General features: G+C 37.1%; 1 protein-coding gene across 1 annotated transcript in view; it reads right to left on the bottom strand.

The window, feature by feature from the left end:
* The window catches only part of SEMA3E (semaphorin 3E), a gene marked incomplete at its 3' end in the record, with an annotated part of 162,731 nt that overhangs the window by 73,763 nt on the left and 67,795 nt on the right, over positions 1-21,173 (bottom strand). Inside the window, exons 16-17 of the mRNA XM_082074888.1 lie at positions 21,006-21,009; positions 17,157-17,268 (exon numbers count right to left, since the gene is read on the bottom strand). Of these exons, the coding sequence (XP_081931014.1) occupies positions 17,157-17,268; positions 21,006-21,009 (116 nt within the window). The remainder of the gene's footprint in view (positions 1-17,156; positions 17,269-21,005; positions 21,010-21,173) is intronic.

Genomic DNA, 21,173 nt, shown 5'->3' with positions numbered 1-21,173 from the left:
TTTTTTTTTTTTTTGTGCTTTTTTCCAGTGCAGAAAAGTGTGTTTGTGGTATTGCTGTGCTTTTGGTAAATTTTCTGGAAGGACTCTAATTTTTTTTACCACCACCACTTCTTTGCTCAGGATTCCCTGATGTCTTGTTTTCTGAAGACATATTAAAACTATAATGTTTTTATTTTTCACATTAGTAGTGTGACAGAATTCTAGTTATTTTTGTTATATTTACAATTGTTAATAATTCTTCACGCAGAATTAATGCTTAATTGACTAGCACAGAAAACAGAATGGAAGAAATCTGTATTAAAACAGAGGAGTAAAATAACCTAAGTAGTTCACAAAACCTGCAAAAGAAAGAAATCAAAAACTCTGACGACATGATGATGCAGTGTAATAGAGAACAGAAGAAATGGCTTATAACTCTCTCCCCCTACACTTGTGTTTGCAGTATTAAAATGCTCTGGCATTGCCTCTTGAAACTAGAGCATGCTGCTGCTACAAAGGACCGTGTTCGCAGTGATAGACAGAAATAGATGCCTAGTAGTGCATAGTTAGCTGAAAACCAATAAAATCCTCTAACCTCTTAAAAGGAATGGTAATTTCTGTCCAATGTGTATTTCAGACCAGACCAGCTCCAAAAATACATCCAGTTCTGATTCTGTTCAAATTATACTTGACCTCTCCAGGTGCAACTCCAGAAACTGGAAGCACAGATAATGCAGGTCTGAATAAACCAAATCTCTCCTCTTTGTCTTACTCCCCTGTCCCATAACCTGGGACTGCAAGGAGTACAACCACCAGCAGACTACAGGAATACCACAGTATCTTGGTATTTTCTCAATATTGGAATAAATCCCAAACAACTATATGTTCGCAGATGCATGTAGCAACAGAGTAGGCTGGAACATGCCATCAATTAAAAATGTCCCCCTTTTCTAGAACCAAAAATACACTAATTCACAAATACAGACATCTCATTGTCCCAACAACTCAGACACCAAAATATTGTCATGGTGTAATTAAAACATTTAAAAAATATTTAATAAGCTGGTGTGAGCCGTATGAGTCCATGAAGAAGGTTATTTTTTAAAAGTTTATCAGACTTTCAAGGTAGAAAACAAACATGGAAGGACAGAAGTTTTCAGCCAAATCAATATGCATTATCAAGACCTTCCCATAAGGTTATCACCTGTGACAAACATTGCATCACAGCTTTCAAGTTACTTTTTAGCAACTTAATTTTTTTGTGGTTGTTGATAAAGCAGGAAAGATCATAATTCTTTTGACTTTCAAAACTCCCTGCAATAGGTAGGTACTACAGCTTAAAATACAATGCAGTAACCATGAATGTTCCAATAGCAGAAGTGGTTTCCTGTCACAGAAAACTGCACCCATTGATTTTCAAGAACACTGGATTGAGAACCAAGGACTCTTTTGAAAAGAGACAGTATTGTTAAATTGTTTTGACTTTTTGAAACTTAGACAGAAGAGTACTTCTTTCTATCAGATTTAACTTTACAGTGGGCCTATATGGTGGTGTAAACAGATGTCCACAAATATTCCAGCAGTATCAGACCATGCTATACATTCTGGACATCTATTTTGGTTTAGTCACCATCTGTGTCATGATATCAGCAGCACAAAATCATTCTTTCAAAGAAATACTCCCCTCAAACTTTTCAGATGCCACAGAACCAGAAAAGACACATGCATATAGACACTAACCTTCAGGAATGATGTGATGTTTTGTGTTTGTTTTCTTTTATTTTCAAAAAGATTCATTTTCTTATCTCTTACTATCTCAGATCTACCAAAATGGTTTAGCAGCCTAAATCTGTTCACTTCCAGTGAGTCTCTGAAGGTTGTGCAGTCAGGACACTGCTACCCACTGTCAACTGCAGCAGGTACAGAACCAACAGCTCAAAGGACTCATTGCCAATACAGACCGCTTCTGGATTTTCCTCTTATCAATACCTCACAGCCCTACCAACTCCACACATTATACAGACACAGGAACTTTTTTTACATCCTCACTGTAGAGCATGATTCTTTAGTAAGTCACATGTTTAAGGCTTTTGCTTAGAAGGAATTCAAAGTTAATTCCACTTCATGCATTAAATATGATACTTGTGATTCTTGTTTCACTAAAATCACAGAGACTCACTGAAGTTTTTGGCAGTTCAGCTGTGTAATGTCTGTTCCTTATTTTCCTGTGTGTGCTTCTTACACCTTTAGCAGCGAGGATGACTCACCATCCGAACACAGCTGTAGTGAGAAAAACGGTTACAGCCAGGGGACAAAAATCAGGTTTTCACCCTTCCCAGCTGCAGGGCTGTTCTGTGCTCTCATGGCATGCACAGCTTCTTGGCAGGGCTCTTAATGTGGCACGTGGCTGTGCCAGGCATAACAGATTGTGACACACTGTCACATTAAAACCAGTGACCTGTATAGAAAAGCCTGTGTCAGGGACCTGACTGCAGGGAGCATCTCTGCACACTCTCCCTCTCCAGAAATTTGGTTTCTGGTGTTGGAGGTCAGCTCTGATAGGGTGTAGCTGTGTAACCTTGCTGACTTGTTTAAGAAATGATCCTTTTGCCCTTTGCTTGAGAGCTGCATTTAAGTTCAGGCCCTTGCCTGGTGATTGCCTGAGCTACACTGCAAACGTGCTCTGGACTTGCTGAGCTTGACCCTGGTCCACAAGCTTGACTTCCAGCCAGGCCTTGGACTTGTCTCATTGCTATGGACTTGTCTGATCATGTGGACTTTGGGATGAGCCCAGCTGTCATCTCCAACCTGCACTGCTCATCTCATTCAGGGGTGGTGGGACTGACCTGGATTGGTAAGACCACTGCACTGCCAGCAAAGCAAGTTGCCATCCCTCGCTGCTCCCTGACAGTAGGGCCCCTTCCACATGCTGTTCAAAAATACTAATTAAAAAAACCCACAGGAAAATCTTATAAAATTACACACTGAACCACCCATGTAGAAAAAAAAAAGACCTGAAGCTAGGACTGAGGACTCACTGTGCTATACTATCTGTCCAAGGTGGCAATTAACTGGATAAAAAGAGGTGGTTTAAATCCTCTTTACTTTCTATCTTCCTGCCCCATGACAACTTAATAACTAATGTTTGGAGGTCATGAAGTATGTTTGAGATAAAGTGACACCTTTTGGAAAATGTCTCAAAATTATCAAGAACAGCTAAAAGCCACTATATATATTTTTTAAACATTTCCTTAAGCTTTTTTTTTTTTTTAAAGTAAAAGAAAATTACTTTGACTTTGCCTCTGTACCTTGAAAGTGTTAATGACATATCAGAAGTCTTTCTATAAGGTGATAAAATGAAGTTACCAGTTTAATACTTTGAAGCTTTTCTAGAATCAACATCAGCTTAGCAGGTAAAAGCTGAATCTCTTTCCAAACCTAATACAACAGAAGGAAGGTTAGGACAAGCAGTATAGCATGAGTGTACATTAATGCATATATGAACTTTTTCTCATTAAGGAGTAATCATGTATTTTACGTATTCGTTTGTGCTACTTTTTAATGTAAAAGTTAGCACTCTTACAATTGATTTTCTTATAACTATGTATCCTATCATGAATTTCATTCTGAGGATGAGAAATTATTTCCCAAGATCAAAGAGAGGACTTGTACTCTACACTGACTATAGAAGAAAACTGTGGGAACTAAATCACTGACTGTCAGATAGTTGCCTATAGTTTTAGGTTCATCTAGATTCTCTACAGATACTTTGAATTATTTTCACAGCTTATGTTTTAACATTCATATTCTGTTGTTGTTATTGTTATTATTACTGTTGTTCTTATTATTACAAGAAATCAAATACAGCTCATGGCGAAAAAAATTGAGTGCATCAATCTGAACCAATCAATGGTTTAAAATCTATTCTGAAAGGCATGTCTAGCAAAGACAGACAATTGTATTAGATATTTGTACATAAACAAATAAAAAAAGTTAATTAAAAAAGTAGCAAAGTCTGACAAATAGATTATTACAAAGTTAGGAAACATAATAATTAATCATCTTTGCTGCTTTAATTTGATCCTTTAACGTCTATACATTCTTTACAATCTATAACAAAAGGAAATCATAGCTCTCCCAATAGGATTCTGGTCTCATTCAGGGCACCAAATGAACAATATGAAGTTATTCAATATTTTGCATTATGTTTATACCAGTTATTTCTGATGCTTTAAATTGTGTACAATTTGAACATACTTCCAGCAGGAGAATTTTTCATTTCTTTGATGTTCTGGGCTCTGAGTGCATAATAAATGAAGTGATTCATTTCACCATATTTCTCAAAGCATGAAAGAGCCAAAGTACAGGCCTTTTTTTTTTTTTTTTTTTTTTCCAATTCAGTTAGTTTGCATATAGGTATGTAAGGAACAGACTATACCAGAAAGTATCAGACTACACACATTTTAGTTCACGCACTTGCATAGTTACCATGACAGCATCCTATATCTCTGTGATAGGAATACACATCTGCCCTATGCAATGCCTTTCAAACAAAATTAAGTACAGGTCCTAAGTAGGAACCATGGATGCTCAGAGTATCAGGATTGCATGTCATGCACTGCATTGTGGTAGCTGAGTCCCAGTCTTGCCAAAGAGATCTAAATCCTACAAGGGCCCCATCACAGCTCTTGGTGAGATGATGAGGCTCAGTAAATCATGTGCAGAGGGACCTAACCCTGAGCAAATAAAGCCAGACACTGATTGAACAGGTTATACAGCTTAAACAGCAAGTGGGAAATGGAGAAGTGAAGAGTACAACCTAAGACCTGGCCCTGAACCTAGATGCATTGTTACATTGGTCAAGAAGTCACCACCTATCCCATTTTTATGATTATAAGAAAATGTCTCCATAGTGGGGAGCTATCAAGTCAGCCAGTAGACCTTGTGTAAGGGTCAGATAAAGCATCTGTAAAGCAGAGAAAAATGTCTCCTGTTTTACTACCTACTTGGGATGGCAGGCTACTCTTTTTCTCCATTACTCACATGGGGAAATGACCAGCAGAAGTGACAAAACTGTTCATTAGTATATTGAGGAGTGTCAGCACAGGTCCTTAACTTGTCTTTTTGTGTGTGTGTGTGTGTGTGTTTGTGTGGTTTTGTGTTTGTTTGTTTTGTTTTGTTTTTTACTTTGACCTGGATGGAGAAGCTTCTAAGTCTTGTTTGGCACAAATCCTCCAGCCCAGTTAAGCTCAGCCAGGCACAGAAGTAAGTGAACTGAGAAATAAGTTTATTACTATGATCAGTGGTGCAGTGATTTCCAATTCAAGGATTTAATGTGCCTCCCTGCAGTTTGTATGGAGGGAATAGAGTCTGTCTAACTGACAAGGAGCTTGGCATTTTCAGGAACTTGGACGAAGATGGATTCCTTTCTAATTGCAGAGAGAGATAGCCATGAATATTTAAGTTTTGACTGGTGGTTTGAAAAGGAATTGATGTTGATTCTTGGACCTGAAGATTTGCTAGGACATGAGCCCTGAAAAAAGAATTTTACACCAAAAACATGCACTTCTTTGCCTCAGGCAGACTATGCTGTCTCTCAGCTCTTTTTTTTTTTTTTCCTCTCTGAAAGTCTTTTGTCTTCCCACAAGAGTACTTGCATTTCAGTACTTGAAATTGAGCCACTTCCTAGGCCTGAAGTTCAGATACTGGTCCTTATAAATGGTAAATTTAAAGAGGCAGAGGAGGAAGCAGCATGGTAAAGGCAGCATCTTTCCATGATCCATGGGCTCTGAGAGATGATCAGAAGGAAGACAGATGATCTGCAGAATGCGTATGACACTATTTCTCATCCACAAAGCAGGGACTTCCACATAGAGAGGAAGGGTTTTTCGTTAATTTAGGACAACGATGATCTTCATATCTAATCAAATCCTTACAAATGAATCTTAACATTTCCACTCATTAATAGTGACTCCAAGTAGCCGTGTATCTGCAGTAGCACACTATGGGTCACTGCATACAACCAGAGCTTAGAATAAATATCCTACCTTCTCTCTTATTTCTGAGCAAAAGCAGCAACACTGTAGTGTTTTCACTAGTTAGTTAGTAAGCTTCTGGATTGTCTCTACTTTTTGGTGTTTGACAACAGTTTAAGGAAAAAAAAAAAACAAACAACAAAACAAGACTTTCAGGACATTGATCATGGTGAAGCTTCCCTCTTTGTAGCAGTAGCTTTCAAGATACTTTTGAAAATTTTGGAACAGACTATAGACAATAGAATAACCTAATGCACAGGTTTTGGGGGATTTTTTCATTGATTTTTTTTTTCATTGCCATTTTTCATAACTGTGACTTTCATATAAAAGAACTATCTTCAGCAGAAAAGATATAACCTAATATATGTTTTTTGCATTCAGATTAATTTAAACTACTGACAGTTCTGTTCATTAGTTTGCTTCTCATTTAATGGCTGAAAAGAATAATATATATTCTGGAGTTATCTATAAAAATTATTAGCTTTCTTCAGATATATTGTGGAGATTTATTAGGACTCCTCTCTACAAATATATATAAAAATATATTTATATAGTTATTTAGACATTCATGCATATGCAAATATAAGTTTTTGTATATAGAACATTTTCATTGAAAAATCTTTAAATGGTCACTTACTTATATTGTCCATGCTATGTATTTATTTTCTGTTGAGCTCTGTGATATTCCTTAGGCCAAGCAGAATAAGGAAAAGTCTTATGGCATCATTTTATGGCAACTGTTCTTCGCTTTGCTGCTGAAAACTTGTTAAGGTGATGATTATAGGATGAATGTAATTCCCTCCCCTTCTTATTTCATGGTTCTGGCTACTACCAGTGTTGATAACTCAAGACCAGATTCTTTCATATTAAGGTTATTGTTTAGTTTTAAATCCCTCCATTTAGGTAAAAAATGAAGACTGTAGACTTTGTTTTGCTTAATTCATCTTTTCAGCATCCAATTGCTTGGAGTACAGTACTGAAAGGTAAAAAAATTCTCCTTTGCCCAGTACATGAATTATTGTCATCTGGTAACTTTACAGTTTAGAGAGGGATAAAATTTTGTATTTCAAAGGATTATAAAATTTTGAACTTATGGAAGATGGGAAAGAAAGGGATTTTTTTTGTACTTCCTTTATTTACCAAGCAATACCTGTTGCGAGGGAGCTAGTATCTTCTATCATTAACGGACAGGTGCTTTGAGCTTGCATGTCCATTACTAGTTCCCAAGACTATTTTTAGTCTGGCATTCCATCTAGCACACTGTTGAATTTAACCAGTGACAGTCGTGAAAACTCAGATTCCTTTTTTTTTTTCTTTTCAACCGAGAGATAATATTTGGCACATCTTGTATGCTCTTCACTACATAAAAGTTCTTTCCTAATAGCCTATACAGAATGCTACAGCCCTTCTTAAAATAAGCCTGATTTCATAAACACTGAATTACCATTTTGCTTTCCTAAGATACAGATGCTGATTCAGGGAGTAAATTGCACACCACAGGTGGCAGTTCATCAGTTTTCACATTCGTGTCTCTTCAGGATTATTGGGTAAATGACATCCAGTCCTGGAAAATTGTTACTCTTCCTTGTACCCATTTCTTTCAAACTCTCTTATACTGACACTTCTATTAGGGACAGTTCTTCAGCTCATACTATGAAGACTGTGTATGAACCTTGTTTAGGAAACTCTCTAACCCCTGTTTAGCAAACAGCACATAAATTTGATTTAGCTTTTTTCCTTATTGTCCTTGAATGCTTCTTTTATGGTTATCATCTATCAGCCATGCAAATTCTCTAGCAGGTTTCCTTCTTCTGATGTATTTGAAAATTTTCATTATTAGTTTTCATGCCTCTAGCAAGTTTCTCTTTTTTTTTTTTTTTTTTCTGTTCTAGTTTATCTCCTTGCAGTTTTATATTTAACTCGAGATTTTATCCCCTTCTGTGCTTTTGTTTTAGAAAGCGTCATTTTCTGGAAGGATGACTTTTATTGCTAATACTTATTTTCTTTACCATTTAGCTGTGATAGTTATGTGTGTGTGTGTGTGTGTGTGTGTGTGTGTGTATTCCTCATACATTTTGTTTCTTTCTTTCTGTTTAGTAGTATATTTTTAAATTTAAGCATCTAATAAGACAATTTTAAACAGTCTTTGCATGGAAGTATTTTATCCTGCCAAGAACTCTTTTTATTTTGTTCTACCATTCTTCATCCTATATATATGGATTGTCTTTTAATGAAGGTGTGTCCTCCACAAGGATGTCAGATTTCTATGCCATATGGCTCCCATTCCTCAAATATGAAATTGCTGAATACATTATTACCACTTCAGTCTTCTGTCTTGAACCAGCATGCTATTGATGTGAAAGTCAGTTGTTCTCTTGTGTCTGCACTAACTACTCGAAGAAATAGTTACCAAAGGCGTTTTAAAATGTAGTTTATACACCGCATTCCACATATTCACTTTGATTATGGAGAGTTAAGTGAAGATTTACACTATCGTTTTCTTCTTAATTTTTGTAAAGCTTTTCATCACTTTCAGAGCATAATCCTCTTTTATAATGTTATAATTTGGCCCATGCATGACTCTGCTATTACATTCTTTCTAATTCAACCAGCAATTTTAATCCATGAACATTATGTGATATATGTGACAGAAATGGCTTACTTGAGTCTATTTTTAAAAAATAGACCTCTGTCCCTTTCACGAGTTCCTAAATAACTGGACAATAATGATAGACTAATGATGATTATTTTCTTTCTATCAAGTTTAAATATATATTTATGACTTATAAATATATATTATTTACTATAAATATATATTATTCAAAACTATGGATTCCAATGGTTCCTGGAGTTTGTCAGATGCAAGTACCGCCCCAGCAACAGATTGTAAATAAGTGTAAGACAATAAATTACTTCAGTGGACAAGTGAGATGGCTGCAGGCCAGTTGATAGAGGTGAAAGATTCTGGAGCAGGCTATGTAAGAATAAGATCATTAGAACTTTGGTAAGAGGATGTGGAAACTGACAGAGTGTCCTATTTTGTGGATTTTCAGCAGACATCATAAGGGTAGAGCTGTTCCCTGTCCACTGAACATAGATTTGTAGCATATTACATTTTAAATATGTTTGCATAAAGTTCTAGTTCTGAACATTTCAGTCCTGTGTCTTCCTCTACTTCCAGTCCAAGCTGAAAACACATTCCTTCATGTTTAATTGCCCATAAATTTTAGCTATTGCTGACAGATACAAATACAACTTTTCATTCAACATCTTTAAGTCTTTAAGTATCTCTAAGACAAAAAGTTATTAGATAGCTTTGCAATCTGATTCTTATTCAGATTTGTTACATATTAGCTATACAAATAGAGTGTAAAGGGGCCATATGTCAGAAGGCTTTCTGATTTTTCAGTTTTAGATGTACATTACAAGATGTTGGAGGTTTTACATCTCTTAATGAGGGTACTTCAGGTGCCCAGTTCATGCTGCAGTGACAGCATCCTGGCCGCTTCAACCAACTGTTAGTTATAATTTATTAGTCTTAGTTTGTACTGGAGGAAACACCACATAGGTTCTGGTTGTCTGTATCAGGACCAGAATTAATGGGTTCCAAATATTTTAGTTTTTATGAAGTGCTTACATTTATGCAAACCATACATATATCGCACACCACTGCTTGCTAAGAGGTGCATTTTTAATGTACATTGCATATGTTTATGTGACTGTAAAACCTCAGATATGTACCTAACTCATAAACAGAGGGCAACATATGGAAATAATTGAAATCATTCTGGAAAACAAATAGCTCTCAAAGAATTCTAGAATTTTTTATTAAATAAAATGTTTCTGATACAAATAAGTATGAAAAATGGTCATGGGTGCTTTTTACAACAGCAAATCCAGCTTATGTATCAGCTGTCCATCCTCTTTTATTCCAGTTCCTACTGTCCTTTTTCCTCCTGTGCCTCTTGCACAGTTGTATCAGTTGTTGAAGTCCCTACTCTGGGCCTTCTTACAAACCAAACCAACCCTTATTCACATACATCTGAGAGGGACACATAAGGGTAGCAATGAGGGGCCAGAGCTAGTGTAGTTGGAAGGCAAAAATTAGTCAAGCTAAGAACGTGGTTATGGAACCCCACATTTAATGCATGAAATGAAATGGGGATAAAATTCAGCTCTTAATTACAATAGTATGCTTCATACATAATAAATGATTCATGATGCTGATCATTTGCCCACTCTTTCTGATGTGTGTACCTGGTGCGAGTGTGTTAGATGTTACAGCTGTTCTGGTTTGCAATGTCAGGTAACAAAAGTGACATTCTTAGTTCTTTTTAGGAAGTAGGACATACGGTGCTTTTTGCTGAGCAACATAATTGCATCTTCACTGGTTATCTCAAGTATATCCAAAGGAATTAAGCTGTGCTCCAGAGAAATTGTGCAGTAAACAAATTCTCTCTGAATGTGTTTTTCCACATTCCTTTTCTTTATAGTTCCATAGATATTTAAAAGGCTTTTTTTCCTCTTTTACCCTGAAATCTAGTTAAATACCAAATGATATACGCATGCATCTTACTAACGTGGTGTCTCTTAATGAAGAAGATGACTTAGGTCTATGAGCTAGCTTTCAGAATTTATAATGTGTTTTTCCAAAACTAGTTCGCAGTTTGTGTTTGTATCTGTATAGATACATTGACGTGTAAATCTAATCAACTGTTACTATTTCTCTTTTCAGAATACTGTCCATGCCAAGTGTGCTAACAGATTGGTTTCAACTTCCTTGAGCTAAATCCCTGGTCTGAAGAAGAGTCACTCTCTGCTACAAAGAAAGTCTGTAGCTTATTCATGTGAAGGCCCTAGCATGGTGTTTGCATCTAAATGATATTTTTAAATTAAAAAAAAAAATAATAATAAAAAAAAAATCTCCACTGGAGAAATAAGGGGAACTCAAAAGAGTCCTGATACAAGAAAAGCCTTAAGGAGATAATAAGAGATTTGAGAATACAGGCATAATAGTGATGAAAGATTCTAGTGTAAAATTCTCATTTTCTGGGAACAAAATGCAGGCTTGCACTCTGAAAACCAAAATTATAGACGATATGGACGATATAAACAGAAATGGCAGGAGTATGAAAATGTCAAAGCACTAATAGAAATAGCAGAAGTTGTCTACAGGCAAGGTTACTGTACTATATGTAGTAATAATCAGTTAATTCTGCAGTTTCCTGGGATTTCATATGTATAATTACAACTTTTGACTGTACCTTCATTAGAACTGGATAGGCAAACTCTTATTCTAAAATCTTCAGCTCATACTACCTGAAGCAGATTCACATCATCTTTTTTTATGAGCACAACCCATATATGCGACTTACACATGAAGACTATAAACTATAGAATAATGGAATGGTTTGGGTGGGAAAGCACCTTTAAAGATTATCTAGTTCCAACCCCCTGACACAGACAGGGGCATCTTTCACTAGATCAGGTTACTCAAAATCTGGTCCAAACTGACCTTGAAAATTTCCAGTGATGGGGCAGGCACAGCTTCTCTGGGCATCTTGTTCCAATGTCTCACCAAAAGATAGAATTTTTTCCTTATACCCAAGCTACAGTCCTTCAGTTTAAAATCATTATCCCTTGTCATTTCACTACAGACCCTAGTAAAAAGTCTTTCTCCTTCTTTCTTACAAGCCCTCTTTATAAACAGAAAGGACACAATCAGGTCTCCCTAGAGCCTTCTCTTCTCCAGGCTGAACAACCCCAACTGTCTCAGCCCTTCTTCAGAGGTTCCAGCCCTCTGATCATCTTGGTGGCCTCCTCTGGACCCACTCCAACAGGTTCTTGTCTTTCCTGTGCTGAGGGCACCAGGGCTAGACACAGTACTCCAGGTGTGTTTTCACAGCAATGGAGTAGAGGGGGAGAATCGCCTCCCCCAGCCTGCTGGCCACACTTCTTTTGGTGCAGTCCAGGATACAACTGGCCTTTTGTACTGGAAGCACACCTTGACTGCTCACATCCAGTTTTTCATCCACCAATCTCCCCAAGTCCTTCTGCAGAGGACTCCAATGTTGATTCATCTCCCAGTCTGTAATGATATCGATGATTGTTCTGACTCAGGTGCAGGACCTTGCACTTGACCTTGTGGATCTTCATGAAGTTCACAAGGGTCCAGTCCTGAAGCCTATCAAGGTCCCTCTGGATGGCATCCTGTCCTTAAGTGCACCACTCATTTCACTGTCACCCACATGGTGAGGGTGCACTCAATCACACTGTCTGTCCTTAATAAAAATATTGAAAAGTACCAGTCTCCTGGGTCAGACCACTTGTTACAGATCTCCATTTGGACACTGAGCGACTAACTGCAAATCTGGATGCAGCCATCCAGGCAGCTCCTTGTCCTGAAATAGTCCATCCATTAAACCCATATCTCTCCAATTTATTTATAAGGATGTTGTGTGGGTTCTTGCAAAAACCTTGCAGAAGTCAAGACAGATTACATCAGTTGCTCTTCCCTCAACCACCAACACAGTCACTCCATCATAGAAGACTACCAGATTACCCAGGTAATTATGGACTTTGTGAAGTCCGTAAAGCTATTAAATTTCATTTCACATAATATAACGATGGAAAACTGAAATAAATCCATTCTCAGTGGGAAAACAAAATGAAATAATGTGGGATGGGACTAAACCTGGATCAGAGTTGTGTGGGAAGATCTTTCTTTCTGAGCCCTCTCACAAAAACTGATAAACCTTCAACAAAACACATGGGCATCAGCTAATCTGACCATTATGTTTCTAGTTTACCTGTTCGGTGAACTTGATTTAATTGCATTACATGTTAAACAGCAGGCATTCTGAACTCAGAGAAATTTTCTTCTTTAATGATGTAATTCTACCTTTTTCATGTTAATGTTGGGCAGAGCCAACAGGTGTTCAATGCACAGGAAGCTCTGATAACTGGAGTAGTTATAGGGATTGCTTTCAAGTCCTGTAGTATGTACGTATGCCAGGGCTAACAGCAGTATTGTTTTTCCATCATTATGACTCTGGCCTCCAGGAGGTGAGTGTTTTTTCTATTCTGGGCACCTTCTGAACTCAAAACAGATAGCAGTGGAACTAACAAGTGAGGAGCAGCTCTCCAACAAAATCCCATAGACAGGTGGGAAAGTGCTACATGGATAAGGCCTAGCTGGATTGTGTGGATATCTCAGCAGTTGTTACTGCTTTTACTAACTTCTATGAAATATTTCCTTCTAACTCCATCATTTTGATGGTTAGAAACTTACTCAGTCAACAAGTAAATTTGTATGCACGTTTTTTCCACAGTACGCAGTTCTGTAGTGAGGTTAGAAATGGGATGAACAAGTTATACACACACACACACACACAAAACGTACAGCAGGGAAACTTCATTCAGTTTTTAATATTGATATGAACAGGCACAAAAGAACATGCCTTTTTCACCTAGTACTTTCTCTTAAAGATAAATGTCTCTGTTGAGGCATGACATCTCTGAGGAATGAGTAATAGGAAGATTTTACAATTGACTGGCACACAAAGCCAAATATGAATCTATAGAAAGACATAAGTAGCTCCACTTTGTGTTCAACACATAAAAATGGAGTGCAATCAATTGAACTGGGGAGTTCACAGAATCACAAAATCACAGAACAACCCAGATTGCAGGAGGCCTGGAAAGATCATCCAGTCCAATCTTTTATGGGAAAGAGAGCCTAGATTAAATTATGTTACTTTTTTTGTGGTATAAAGTCCCAAAGAATTCTTGCTACAATGGAAAGCAAAGTTTTCATTGTAGTGGTGAAGATGTTCAATCTCTATCAGACTTTTGAACTTTTTTGAATGGAAATCTGGTCCTTGGATTAGCATAAACCAAAATATGGAGAGATTGCTTAGCATGGAGATCTACGTGGTAGCTATCTGCTTCTGTCGTTAAAGAAGAGGCTGGAAATTAGTTGCTACTTTGCACAATATTGTGGAATAGGACCTGGGTCAATTGCCTGAAATACATTTTTGGAACTGTTTCTTCTTTTGCCTTGTATTTGATGATCACTATATTGTGCATCTTACTGTAAAGTCTCATATCTGCCACACAAAGCACATGGAAACACAATATGTTTGTTTCCATTCCTGTATCACTTGTGTGGTACACCACGAAAAACAGTATGAGAAGTGAACCAGATGAGATGTAAACCTCTTCTATGGGACTACAATTGGTGCAAATGCCTCTTATTCTGTGTCCTCAAACTTGCCATGTTAGGAAATAATCAGCTCTTGCTGAACAAAACAAAAAAGTTTGTTTCCAAAGAAAGCAAAGTGAGAAGCAACTTCTTTAAGTCTGTTACAAAATATCTACTGCTGGCAAATACAGCAGGTTAGTTTTATTTATTTAAGATAACAGTCTTGTATGCTCTGAAGAGACATCACTTGTGCTGCATAAATCACTGCCTTGACTCCATTTGATTAATCAGACCTCGGTATATTTGCCTGTGTAGACCTTGTGTGGGGAGAACAGTGCTGATGAAAAGAAGGTTCAGTTTCAGGTAAGAAGAGATTTCCCATAGCATGGCTTTTGTTTATGGTTATAAAAATAGACTACTTGCTTCATTTGATACACTTACTAATGTTGCTTAAAAAACTTATGTAGAAGGTAGACTGAATGTGAGACCAGAAGGAGATCACAGTCTGCCTTCCAGCTCTCCCACCTTTAAAAGTCTTTTATCGCCTTAACTCTAGTGAGAGGAAATAAAACCCACTTACTCTATAGCCTGAATATAACGGGGGCTAAAAATGATTCCTCTGCAGCTTTTGAAACTGTAGCCTGCATGCTTATTCAGCTCCCACTGGGCTAATAGATTTTTTTGAGGGCTTTCTGTAATTGGAGTGATGATGGCCCTCTGTGCAGCCTGCTTTGCAATTGAAAACTCTGTGGACCATGTGGCATCTGCTGACCAAATTGTGCCATTTGCTTGATTTTAATTTTGTGAAACCAGCTTTCCAAGAGGGAAAGTTCAAACTACAGAAGCTACTGACAAATATTTCTTTTTCCTGCCTCCTTCTCCTGCATTGTACAATATCAAACACAATGAATTGCAAGAAGTCATTATGAAAGAGAAATTGTTGCCCACATATTCTACCAGCTTCCCCACCAGTCATCCTACACCCAACCCTCTCCCACCACTGTATCCTCTAATCCTTTGCTCTTTTCATGTAGCTTTTCCAATGTCTCCAGAAGACTTCGCAATCCGTATGTTGTCTAATCCTCTGGATCAGATCAGGACTGCATTTTAACACACTGAAAACAGCCAGTGGTGAGAGTCATCTCTGTTGGGGCATGGTCCCTGGCACAAGCTGTACTAGTGACAATTATCATGGCATCTTCAGTCCCACTGACAGCTACAGAAGGTGGTGGTGAGGACTTTGTCTCATACTGACCATATATTTACCACCAACGACACATCAGGTGACCATATTAACTGGTCAGGAAGCACTGAGGAAGCCCCAGAAAGGCCACTTTGCAACTGTTCTACTCTGCGGTTTCCTAATTTGTGCATTTTAAGTGATCTGAAAAGGATAGATGGGATTTTTTTTAAGCTAAAAAAAAAGTCTTTCTGGATCATATTTTCTATGCAATGGAGTATTTCTTCACCATTTACAATCCACCAGTCAAAGGAGCTATGATAACAAATCACAACTCCAAGTGTTTTCTAAAAGCCTTTGTGGGTAAGTGGTTCTCAAATCATTATAGACATTAACACCAAACCAATATAAATAACTCACAGATGAATATTTATCTACAGTTCTCTGTGCCCTGTGTAATATTTAATGAAATCCACAAAACAATGCCATTAAAGTGTAGAAAACTGCCAAAAAGCCAGGGCATAGAACAGAGATGGTAATATTCTAGGCTGGAACATAAATATTTTCAAAAGAATATTTTATATTCTGGAGGTTAAATGAATTTTTACCATGTGCACACTCTTAAAAGGTCAGTGCACACACACAAAAAAATTATAGTTTTTAGATGTTAAAAAAAATCTCTGCTCTTTTTCAAGATGTTTAAAAGTTAGGAAGACAGAAAAGCAGGTATTCTTTGGAAAATATACTTCACAGTATGACTTTTTTCACAGAAATATGGTGTAAAAGTGAGTACCTAATTCCCCTAGTGTCCAAGCAGATGAAAATAATAATGATTTCTTGTTTAAAAAAATCTCTGATAAAACATGACTTCTGAATAAATTAGAGTGCATCACTTAAAGATTTCTGCTGTATAAAACAAACAAACAAAAAATCCCTCTGTCCAAAACCATCTCCCAGTTTATATTTTCTTGTTGAATGCTGTCAGTGTGTCCCCCCCACTGGCTTTATTTGCTAGCTCTCTAAGACAAAACTTCTCAGAAGTAGTTACCATATTTTCAGCAATATTGATAGCTCTGATGTTTTGGAGTATTTACTTTGAGATAAAAGTTAGCTTGAAATGGTCTTCATGATGAACTTAAAGCTTCATGTGAAGTTAATCTGATGAATCATCTAATTCTAATGAACGTATCTTAAAAGGATCTAATACATTGCAATCTAAAAATTTATATTTTTCTCCAACAATTATAAAAAAAAATAATAAATAACCCCATAAAACAAAGAAACAAATACCCACAACACCAAAAAACCCCAAAGAAACAAAATCCAACATCCTTCATACTCCACAAAAATACAAAAACCAAACCAACCAAACAAAAACCACCCAAAACCAAAATAAAACAAACCCACAAACAAACAAAAAGAAAACCAAACAGAAAAGAAAAAAATCAAAGAGTCTTGAACAAACATAGACTCTTGTGCTTTAAATACTAATATGATCTGTACCCTGGACTCAGACTGATAAGGCCATGAATGAACATTACTGTAAAGAGGTTTTATATTCTTTGGTAGACTTACTGACCTCTGATTTTCTACTCTGATCCTCTTTCACTCCATAGCAGAAATGTGTTAGCCTATACTATTATAAACTGAAGCTGCCCGAAAAAAAAAAGTACAAACATGCCCTTGCAAGCTGCTTCTGGAGCACAAGCTGGGGTCTCTGTGTGGAATCACACAGTGTTGATTTAACTTGCCCACTCACTTGGCACTGCTGTACATGGCTGCAGCACAACACGGTGTTGCGTTGCATTGCGTTGTGTTGTGTTGCGTTGCGTTGCGAGGGAGCTTTGTCTGGCCACAGGCCTTTTCAGCTCCTGTAAACAACAGAGTAAGGGATGCTAAAATACATTTTCATCCCTCTTGTGGCTGTTGTGAAACACATTTTGAACATAAACAGCATAATCAAATATCATTACTTTTTTATGATTGCAAAATAAAAATGTAATAAGTAACATATTTAATCAGAAGAAAATGTAGTAAATTGTAACAATGTGTATGCCTGAGCTAAAACTACAGGTGGAATACATCCAGTACCTTGATTTTGACTACGTTCACAGTGCATTCTTCAAATTTTCATTGTTAATAGTACCTTTAATATATCTAGCAAATTAAAATGCACAAAATGCTTATGGTGCATTAATCCTTCTCATTGGTCTGCAAATTTCCTCTCTTATTTTTGGCAAGAAGACAGTTACAGCTGTTGTGGCTTACAATGATCACAATGGCGATGATGATTATTGACATTATTACGTGTCTTCACAGACGTGCTTGAAATCCATGTTGAGGACACTTGGTGACTGTGATTCTTCAGAGTGAGAAAAAATCATCTTAGACTCTATGTGTGATTTTGTTGGATATGCTAAATTTCAAACAAACTAGAGATATTCTGAGAGTTCATAATTTATATACAAGTGCACCCTCATTAAATGTAAATCTAGACTGTACTTCTTCAAACATAGCTTTTCAAAGATGTACAAAAGCCCTCTCAAAGGCATGGAGTTCTGCAGTTGAATTTACTGGCACCACAAGTAATGTTTTGTTCCAACTGAGCTTTCTGCATCTTGCAATTGGAAAGTCTGCTGAAACAAGTTATTAACAATGGTTTTTTAGCCCACAGATGCTCCGAAACAGAATCTGTGACTTATCAAATCATTCGTGGATCCAGGCTCCTCATCTTCTTCTCTTTCTAGGTATAGATAAGAATCTCAGGAAATCTAGGAACTGGGCAGCTATGGCTCCTATGCTCCAGCTGTGTTCAACTATGCTCAGTCCTGCACCTCTTGTTTCAGCAAATTACGAGCACATGTGTGCAAAGGCTTAACAACATATTTTCTGGTTCAACATTACCCAAGAGTCATATCTCAAAGGTGCAAACTTGTTTTGTGAAATGAGATTGTGCTGATGGGTTTGGTTGATGTGTGGTAAATTTGTATAGAAATGTGTGTGTCACTGTAAAATGTTGATTAACTCATAACGACTAGCACCTTTACTTGGTATTGCTAGCTCTTCCATTTTCCTGTTTATAGTGCTAGTCAGATAACTTATATCCTCAAAAAAAAAAGAAGCAAGACTTGTCAATCATGTCTTCATTTGCGATAAATGCCCATGTTAACTGGACACGAATTCTCCTTTAAAGCAGTAATTTGGTTAACTGAACAGGATTCCAGGGCTGATAGGAACTGCAGACATCCTGCTAGGTTACAGATGTAGAAAAGCTCACTTTCAGAGCCTCTTATCTGGACAGTGCAGCTTTCAGAGGCATTTGTGCCTTCTGGACCCAGAGACATAAAGCTGCATAAATAACTCCAGCTTCACTGCTTTACTGCTCCAAGGTAAACTAAGGAGACTAATGGGCTTTTTAAAAAGGGGAGACTAACTGACTGCTTTTTTTAGGGGAAAATAAAATTGTTTTTCCCTCCCAGATTACAAGAAAATAAAAGAACAAGAGAAACTCTGTAACTATGTCAGTTATTTTAATTCAAGCACTTCTTCAAATATGACCGTTAACTCTGCTATTTAGACACTCAGATGTAGGGCAATTATTTTTCTCTCTTGCCTACATAAAGAGATCTGGTTTATGCTACGCAGAACTTATGTAGATACTAAAAGTCTATTTTGAGATATAAAGGACAGGAATTTAACAGCAGGCTAGCACTCACCTGGCTTGATGTCCCAACATAATCTGAGAGTACAGTAGATCATACGAGGTGACAATAATCTCATTGACAGAAAAAGAGCAAGAGGAAAGCCAAATAAGCGTTCAGTCCAAGTGATCTGGCTTGTCCCTAATCAGGCAAGGCAGAGTTCAAATCTTTATACAAATTGTTGTTTCTCAGTGAATTTCCATCAATTAGAATCTTCTGGGTTTAAGTGACCATGTTCTACTCTCAAAATACATTCATGTAGCAGATGCTGCTCTAATGATAGCTTTGGCAAATCTACCTGACATTAACAGACTAAATGTACTCATTACCCTGTACCACAGTTGACCACTTGTCAACCATATACTAACATCCCTCTGTCCCGATCTGAGATCTCTGCTCATAAAATGCACGGTGAAGGGTATTTGTAAATAACAATGTGTGACTAGTAATCCACACATAATCATATTGTCTGGTGAAAATAAAAGATGAGAAATAATTCAGATTATTTCAGCCAAGTATGGTTCTTAATTATATTTATAATTTGACCACTTCATGCACATACAAAATACATCAAACTCATAATGAAAAGAAGCAGACAATGCCCCAAAAATATACAAAGAAGCATTTTAAATAACGTTGTCTGTATGCCAGCATATTTGTGCGTATCCTTCCAAAATATGTCACTCTTTCTCTTTCTTCCATAGATGTTATAGCACTCTTTGAACAAGACCTTGTAGTTGTGAATCCTCACAGGCATTGCAATCAAGAAGTTGCAAGGTGTGAGCTAGAAATTTAAATTTTAAAAGGTAAATAAAAAAAATTAATGCAATTCTGTACATGTAACCACTAAAGGGATGGGGAGCTAAAAATACACACTCTCGTATTAAATACGGAACCTTGATTTGCATATCATATGATTTACACCTGAAAACTCAAAATATGAGACACAAAGTTATATTTGTTCCATCAGGCTGAGATGCTGTTATTCCTTTGTAATAGTCCATTAATGGTACATTTGGCCCTGGATACTAGCACATGAATTAGGAAAAGTAAAATATAACTCCTGTTACTGTTGAAAAGAAGTAGACTCCATAATTCATCAGAAAAATATTTCAGTGGTGTTTTTAACAGTTTTCCACTAAGGATGCCAGTGAGGATTGTATAGGGGATGAAGTCTAAATTGGGGGTGCTTGTTCTGTGTATGTTGTCTCTGCCACAGCCCTCAGTGCTGGCACTTTCCATATAACTGCAAACAGAGGATCCTAACTGAAACTAAGTTCCATTTAACTGTCACAGAAAAGTGAGTTTATGCTTCTTCTGTATCAGATCGAAGTCCAGAACTGCATGAATTCATGCAAGGCTATGTAGTGTCCACTTCCATCTCTTAGGGATTCTAGCTAAATGAAGTGCAAACCTGCAGGTAAATGGATTTCCTTAACCCAGCTGGCTGACTGAAATTCTTGTCTGCTGATACATCAACACAAGATGAAACACTATTTTCCTCATACGTTGGTTGCTAAAAGTGTGCCCATGGCTTCTTTCAAACACTGGGACGGTCTCTGTTCCTAGAGAAGCACAACAAAGCTGGCTGGTCCTGCCAAAAACTGTGAGATCCTCTCACACACAGCCTGTTTGCAAAACACTGGGTCAGCAGCAGTTGCTGGGTTTGTTAACACAGCAAACCTGGCAAGTCACAGTTATCCAGGTTGTTAATTCCAACTAAGTCTGAATTCTGTTTCCTGATTAGAAATTGAAGCTCAACATGAACATCTTTGTGGCTGGTGAGTCTCTTGTATATTTTCTTGGTGGCATCAAAATCTGTAACAGCTTGGATATTTCCCCTATTGGCACTATGTTCCCATTTAAGAAGTTAACTCATTTGTGACGCATTTGTGTTTATAACTTACCTATCTATTAAATTGCAAATTAAAAAAAAATCAGATTTCTCACAAAGTGAAATGCTAATTTTTCTGCATTTTCTGCATCTGACTTCTTGTACTTAAAGATTTTTTTTTATTTTTTTTTTTAAAGCAAGTCTGGGAAGACCTAAATTAAGACTTAGTTCTTTGATCTCC

The sequence above is a fragment of the Streptopelia decaocto genome, assembly GCF_964273445.1.
Source record: "Streptopelia decaocto genome assembly, chromosome: 1".
Lineage (NCBI taxonomy): Eukaryota > Metazoa > Chordata > Aves > Columbiformes > Columbidae > Streptopelia > Streptopelia decaocto.
This window is presented reverse-complemented; position numbering and strand designations above follow the sequence as displayed.